Source organism: Garra rufa, chromosome 2, assembly GCF_049309525.1.
Source record: "Garra rufa chromosome 2, GarRuf1.0, whole genome shotgun sequence".
Classification (NCBI taxonomy): Eukaryota; Metazoa; Chordata; class Actinopteri; order Cypriniformes; family Cyprinidae; genus Garra; species Garra rufa.
The window spans coordinates 59,432,984-59,441,228 of NC_133362.1; the positions used below are offsets into that span (position 1 = coordinate 59,432,984).

At 37.0% G+C, this 8,245-nt stretch overlaps 1 protein-coding gene across 1 annotated transcript; it reads left to right on the forward strand.

Moving 5' to 3' along the window:
- The first annotated feature begins 234 nt into the window (after positions 1-234).
- Positions 235-4,099, forward strand: LOC141325633 (uncharacterized). The gene is made up of 2 exons (XM_073834406.1): positions 235-372; positions 2,666-4,099. Exons 1-2 carry the CDS (start codon positions 288-290, stop codon positions 3,790-3,792), a joined length of 1,212 nt encoding a protein of 403 aa, XP_073690507.1. The 5' UTR covers positions 235-287; the 3' UTR covers positions 3,793-4,099.
- Positions 4,100-8,245: the final 4,146 nt, after the last annotated feature.

Consider the following 8,245-nt stretch of genomic DNA (forward strand, 5'->3'; position numbering starts at 1 on the left):
AAATACAATAGCGATTTTTCTTTTTTAAATATGGATCAATTAAATGTAATATAGGCTACTAAATATAGGCTACTAAATGTTGAAGTTGAAGTTTTGAGTGTTTGTCTAATCAGATAATTAGACTCCCTCATTAGTGCACTGACTACTGAACTAGAGCTGATTGAGATGCACACACATTTATTTATTTTTTCCTGTTAAAAATTGTCATCTTAAACAGGACAAAGTTTCCAAACACGGAAGAAAAAAAAAACGTCTGGTGAGGCGACTGAGATCCATGTGACATAAAGATGGTGTTTATTAAAGAGAAGAGTGAAGACGTGAAGATTGAAGAAACATTGAGAGTCAAACATGAAGATACTGAGGAACAAACAGGTTGGTTTTCATTCTCAAAGCTGAACTGTCTTCTACATTTTCTCAATTAATTTGTGTTTGGCAGGTGTTTTTCTACAGTTTGCCCTCTTGCAGATCTCTCTTTTTTTTAAGGATTTCAGCTTCATTTTTTTCTTAGAGTTATCTTAAAGACCATTTTTCACTCATAGTGCTCTGATTTAAAAACAGCATTTAAAGAATTGTGTGAAATCAAATATTTATATGTTAATATTCACTGCTAGGATTGAGTAATATTTTCATATGAAATAGGTAAATAAGGGTTGTGTGCATGTGGTCTAACTTGCTCAGATGTAATGATTACGTATGTGAAATAAAGTCTGGTCGTCGCATTCACTCGACTAGTTCTACCGCTTAATAGTTCAATGAATGTTAGTTTATGAGAAGAGTCAACTAATATTTTATTAGTTGGTCAGTCACAGAAAAAAATTGTCCATGTCAAAAAACGTTAAAGAGATCGTTAACATCTAGGACTAATTCCAGTATATCAGGCAGGGGAAAAAAAACATTTGCCTATCATTCATCAAGCTAACATCTGGCTAATCATTTAAAAGTGAAGCATGTAAATAAGCAGCGGACCGCTTCATCTGGTGACTCAAGCCGGACTGAGACACACACCAGTTTATCAGCCGCCTCAGTATTTAAGCTGCTTTTTATAACATATAGTTATAATATACTATATAATCTTGTCCTGGCTGGTCAAATGCTGGGGTTGTGTGATGTTTGTTTCAGAGAGGGGTGTTAGGGGTGGGTTTTACAGTAAGGCTGGTCTGACAGTGGAAGTGCTGTTTGATTTTGGGCTCGCGATTTGAGGTGCAAAGCCGTTGATCCTGTCCAGCTCATTGTTAGCCCTTGTAAGCACTGGCCCAAACTGGCGATTGTCGACATGAGTGTTAAAGGAACACTCCACTTTTTTTTGGAAAAGGCTCCAACTCCCTCTTAAAGGGATGGTTCGGAGTAGGATTGACTTCATTGCTATGCACTCCTAAGACCATGTAAATACCCCTTCCGAAGTTTTTTTTTTTACCTTAGTCGAACATTTATGGAGATATTAGAGTTTTTCGAATTGCTTGTTACAGCAGTAGACGTACATGTAGTGTATCTCATAAATTGCACCTCCCTTTTGCAGCCAGTCTCTAGCGGCCAGTCAGTGAATTGCAGTTTAAGCCACTTCCGTGTTGGTTTCAATTGAGAGAGCGGGAGGTTGCAGCTTGAAGACGCTGCAGGCAGTGGCGTGAAGTAAATTTCAAAGGGTTTCCAGTGATCAGGGAACAATGAATACTGTGTAGGGACCATGTCAGTTGGAACACAGTTCATGCACAGAGCTCAATTCTAATGAGCTGATTATCAGAGTCAGGTGTGTTAACTAAAGCCGAGTTCAGACTGCACGATTTTCAAAGCAATCGCGTCACAGATGTTTTCACACTGCATGACTATCTGGGGTAGCATTCTGTCACTGCTGTGTTCACGCTGCACGATGGATCGGCGACAGGGGGTTTCACACTGCGTGACTTTACAATAGGAAGAATCACTGACAACTTTGTCCCGGTCCGCAAACTACGTCTCACAACCAAACACACGCGAGAAGTGACATGGAAACAACGCAAGGTCAGGCGTGCAAGTTCTCACATGAGACTGGGATTATTATTTAAAAAATTGTAGCCCGCAAGAAGCTTGTCATACAATTGCATGTGCACTCATTTGCAGCGAATAGAAAATAAACCGAAACTATGCTTGCTGATACTGTGGTCTATACCTTCGTAACTCCTCCCCCACCTTCTCTCTGGCCTGGATGTTGCTGTCTCATTGGCTGTAGGTAATCGCCGATGTGATTTTCAGTCAGATCACCTTCACACGGCATGATTTCGAATCGCAGACAGGTCCAGATATTTATCATGCCAAATATCTCACGGGTGTCGGCGACACGTCGGCGAGTCTCTCAGATCGGGTCTTTGATAGTTCACACTGTGTGATTGTCACTCGCGTGAACGAGCACCGATTTGCCTGTGATTTCGGGCATTTGTCGGCGATTTCTCAAAAACTGTCGGCGAGTCAAAATCGGGGCTAAAATCATGCAGTCTGAACTCGGCATAAGAGAGACATGCAAAATATGCAGAGCAGGTGGAGCGTGAGGACTGGAATTGAGAACTGCTGGCTTAGGGCATATAGGATTTAGTTGTGTGTTAGTTTTGACACTTTACATGTTTGAATGTTTTGATGTCTGCTGTTTTGTGTCTTTAAACTGGGGTTAACTTTTACTTGTCTTTTTTCACTTTAGACCTGATGGCACTGAAAGAGGAGAGTCAAGTACTGAATGAAATGGAAGAGAAAGATTATGATTTCATAAATGGAGAAAAATCTTTTAGCTGTTCACAGACTAAAATTACTTCCTCAAGAAAAAAGACTCGAAAGAAAGGAAGAAGTTATTTTACCTGTCAACAGTGCGGAAAGTGTTTCAGTCAAAGAGGAAGTATTAAAAGACACATGAGAATTCACACAGGAGAGAAACCTTATACCTGCGAAGAGTGTGGAAAAGGTTTTCCTCGATCTGGACAGCTTGGAGCCCACATGAGAGTTCACACTGGAGAGAAACCTTATGGCTGCCAACAATGTGGAAAGCATTTCGGTCTTAGAAAAAGTCTTAAAAGGCATTTTATGATTCACACTGGAGAGAAGCCTTACACATGCCAGCAGTGTGGAAAGAGTTTCACTCAACCTGGACACCTGGGAGTCCACATGAGAATTCACACTGGAGAGAAGCCTTACGTCTGCCAACAGTGTGGAAAGGGTTTTACTGAATCTGGAAAGCTGAAAGTCCACATGAGAGTTCACACTGGAGAGAAACCTTATGTCTGCGAACAGTGTGGAATGCATTTCAATCATAGGCTGAATCTTGAAAGACATGTTTCAATTCACACTGGAGAAAAGCCTTTCATATGCCAACAGTGTGGTAAGAGTTACACTCATAATGGAAGCCTTACCAGACACATGAGAATTCACAAACAGCCTTATATGTGTGATCAGTGTGGAAAGAGTTTTGATCAACATGAAAACTTTGAAGTCCATAAGAGAGCTCATGAAGAGAGTCCTTACTCATGCTCTGAGTGTGGAAAGAGTTTCAGTCAAAAACAGCGCTTTGAAGACCACATGAGAATTCACTCTGGAGAGCAACCCTACACATGCCCTCAGTGCGGAAAGAGGTTTAATTATAAGCATCACCTTCAAGACCACATAAGAGTTCACACTGGAGAGAAGCCTTTCACCTGCAAACAATGTGGAAGAAGTTTCAACCGAAAAGGAACTCTTAACAGACACATGAGAGTTCACTCTGGAGAAAAGTCAGCTACATGTGATCACTCCTTTACGAAAATTAACAATGTTTTTTTCGTAGTAACCATGGTTTAACTATGGTTTTAGTAATAAAACCATTTTAACTATAAAATAAACCATGGTTCTACCACAGTAACCATAGTAAAACTGTAGTTTTTGAAGTAAAACCATAGTAACTCCAAAATAAACCATGGTTTTACTACAGTAATTGTAGTTAAGCCATGTTTTTTTTTATAGTAAAACAATAGTAACTACAAAAGAACTATGGTTTTACCACAGTATCGACAGTGAAACAATAGCAATGATGAAATGAACCATCTATAGCATAACTGTGTTAAAATTAAAAAAATGATGTACTATAATATGTGTGCTTATACTTTTTACCCGGAAGAAATAAATAAGCATGATTTTGTAAAGGAAAATAATCCTTTTTGACATACATATATAAAATAATGGCTTTAGCTGCTCTTCCTCTTTCACATCCGAATTGTTTTGCTTCCTGGGGATTGAGTTGGTTTTGCAGACCCATCTCCTTAATTTCCCAAACATACAAAAAAATACATAAACGGTGATACTTTACCAGAAGCACATAACACACTCAACACTTCTTCAAACACTTTCTTGTGAAGACCTTAACCCCTTTTTATATGGAGCCAAATAAACCAAAATGTCACAACTGTCCATTGAATTAAAAAAAACCCATTATACTATGTTTATAATGAACAGGCTTTTTTATTATTAAAGAACAGGCTTTTTTATTATTAAACCACTATGCTTTTTTTTTGTTCTATATTTTTATGATGTTTTTGCAACCTGGTCATTTGGCAATACATATACATAATTTACATAAGCAATAACAATGTGTATACAGTTGTAAGTCCACATGAAGTGCCACGTCTCCTATAGATCACAGCACCTCTTAGAACCTCACAGCAGACAACATCGAAACAACAATACACATTCACCACATCTGCCCACAACAGCACAAATTACTCAATATGCCACTGTGTGCTTCCCAAGTTCACTGTTACACAAGCAACACATGAAGATCTCTGTGCTAGATTTTTTTTTGCCAACTACACAAGCTACATCCATCACTTCATCCACATCAGCCCCTCAAACATCTACACTACAACCCAGTGAATCTCAAACATCAAGCTCAATCATATCACCCACTAAATCCCAACCATCAACACAAACACGCACTCCCCCACCCAGACAATAAAATATATCCACAGATGTCTGCTGGGAGTCTTTCTGTGTCTGTGTTAGTTATTTATTTTTGTGGCTCAACCTTTTTGAGGACAAATTTTTCAAGCGAATGTGCCATGGCTTTCACACCAAAGCAAACACACTGTGTGTAAATAAAGACATTTATAGCCACATTTGTGGATTAAAAATTGCAGAAGAAACACTAGATGAGAAGCAGACAGTGTACAACTACATCCTCCAGAGGCTAACACAGCATTGGCCAGGTCAACATTTACCATTTATTGGACTTCTCAGGTGTATTTGAGGCTGTCATGTCGATTGAAAATCCTGATGAGGAAGCTGAAATGGGCAACAACAAATATCATTGTTCAGGGATAATGGATATTCTGATGAAGGAGTCCAGGCCAATTTTTCCACTCTGATCAGGGATAATTCCTTGAGATTTGAAGTAATACAATAACAGGGAGTCTGTTAGAGATGACAATGACCTACACAAAACACATGCCACAAATTGTTTTCTTAAAACTGGTTCTGTTGGTCAAAGACAAAATCCTATTAAAAAAAGTGCATCATCTGAAACAGTCATTCAAGGAATGTATGCATCATTACAAGGCAGGTACAGGAAGCACATTCTGCAACACAACCTTCCAGACAGAATGATACAGAACCGTTTCAATGTGGAAAAATAAAGTTTGGAGGACCTTGAAGAAAAATGAGCCAAGAAGAACATGTCACCGAAAAGACAAGAAAACAAAGTGCTTTCAAACCCACAAGTTCTACCTTCTAAAGAAAAATTGAGTATTAGGGTCATTAATAAAATCTTAAAACAAAATGATTTTCATCATTACATACATTATTAAAAGCTGATAAAATGCAATGAGTATTTCTATTATTAACAGAGAAGTCAACTGTTACACACTGCTTTATCTCCTTCATTTCTGCCTGTCCTTGTAGTCACCAAAACCTTCTGTTGCTCAGCCCAATACAGAAACGAAAGGAATGGGAAGTGAAGGACGTTACGTGTGGCCAAGTATGGTGACCCATACACACACACACACACACACACACACATACAGTTATTGTGAAAACAAGTGTCACGAGGGTGCTTCAGCACCTGCCCATTTGGCCCCTAGTGGTCAAAGTGCCCTTTTGTTAATTTTTTTTTTGTAATAATATATATTTAAAAAAATGTATGAAAATAACGAATTTAAATAGTATAAGAAAAGACTTAATTATAATTTAGGAGGTCTTACAGTTGGGGACGGAAAGACGAGAATCGCGATAGGGCTGGATTAAACTTCAAAAGGCAATGATTTCATTGAATATGCACGCTGCACGTTTCAAAGTCAAAACGCGGCACTGATGTCTTTATATGAACGTCTCTGAAGGGAACAGACTGTCCTCAGAAACGTGTTGTTGGCATTTTCATTTCACGTCTGATAAAACTGCGTTAAATGCCGCTTTGTGTTCAGCCGTTCCTATGGAAACCGTAGTATTTCAGCGCTCCTCAAGCGCCCCCTCATGACAGAAAATGAATTTTATTTCCACATTTTTTCAGTTCTTTATGGTCAAATTATTGCAATAATCGACCTACGTTTTTATGCACAAACACATAGAGTTGTAAATGTGAAAGATGTTAATATGCCTTCCAAAATCTAAACAATTAAGAAAAAATACAATAAATTATAAACTCGATTTATCCCTTTTAATGGTATAAAGGCTGACATTCCATTGTGTAAGATATTTAGTTTTTTTGTGAACCTGTATATGATTTATAAATCATGCCATTTTATGCCTTAATATTCTACCGTCTACAATCTTACAATACAATACATCAGGGGCCACAGATATTTTCAATAGTGACCACACAGAGTTTAATATAACAGCTGTTATTTATTATTGTGTTTAATAGAAAGAAGAAAATCTTTACACAACAATTTTTAATCAAAATGAATAGGTAAAAATTTTTTTTTAATCTTTTAAACATTAAAATGGTCTTTTATGTTCGTTTTCTTTCTCAGAACTGCTTCACAGCATTGGCTGCTAGAAGACTCTGTAATGATATGTATATCAGCAAGGAATGTGTCACAATATACAGTACAGTATTGCTGTACTGATGTTTTGAGCACAGCCCTATTTAGGGAGCCCCTTTTATAGTGATAAAAATATTACTAATTCTGTTGTTTGAGTCCTGAACTAAACATAAATGCAATTAAAACTTTGAATAATGCATTATTTGTCTTATTAATGACATTGTTACTTGTTACTTAAGTAACTGGATGCCTACAATGAGATGATGGACCCGATGAGCTCTTTAATGCCTAGTTCCAGGTGCCCTTTTTATACTTTGAGCACCTGCCCCTTTAAAGGTCTCTGCACGGCCCTGGGGAACATTTATGAATTCATGAGTACGGTTTATAAACTGAGGGAACGAATTGCAAAACCGTGCCCATGGATTAATTATTTTTCTTCTACAGGGGACGTTAGGGGCTCCATACTGTATAAATGCTTTGAAACTACTTACTTGGAAAAAACATACAAATCATTCTTGTAATATTAATCCAAAAATGACTTGAATTGCCCTAATACTGGGTGGAAAAGGGTACTGTCAACTTCAAACAAAGTTAATACAAATTTTATTACTTTGTAAGCAACACAGCTAGTGCAGAGGAGAAGCAGGAATGTAAGAAATAAATGGATGTTTTTTCCATAATGTTAGTATAATTGGGTTTTATACAAACATAAAAATGTAAAACTATAGCAAAATATAAATATTGACAATTTGTATTTATTTTTTTACTTTCAATTGATAGAATGATCATTTCTGATCTGAGATGAAGTAGCCTACTGCTGTTAGCCCATATGTTGTGTTTAACACTGTAATATGAAATGTAATACATATTTTTCAGTCAGAGATATTACTCATGTGATAGATAACTGTTATAATCTCACTTTAGCACAGGCCGTTATACTTAATCCTTTACATAATAATGTAATCCTTAATATAATATAATCCTTTACAGTCATAAATCTTGAATTTTTCCAATTTTATTTAATAATAGTTCAATCTCTCTGCAAACTCAAATAAAAATTTTTAAAAATCGTAAGTTTTTCCAGTCCTGTAATTTGAAAACCGAGATACTGGAATTCTTGGTTGAGAATATCACCAATGTTATGATGTATTGGATATAAAATTAGATAATTAGTATCAATAGCTTTGGACTTTTGACAGATCTGCAGTTCGTCCCTTCAATTCATCCTACGTACTAGGTACAGTATTATGTGTTGTATAATGTAAAGTTATATTTTCTTTTTT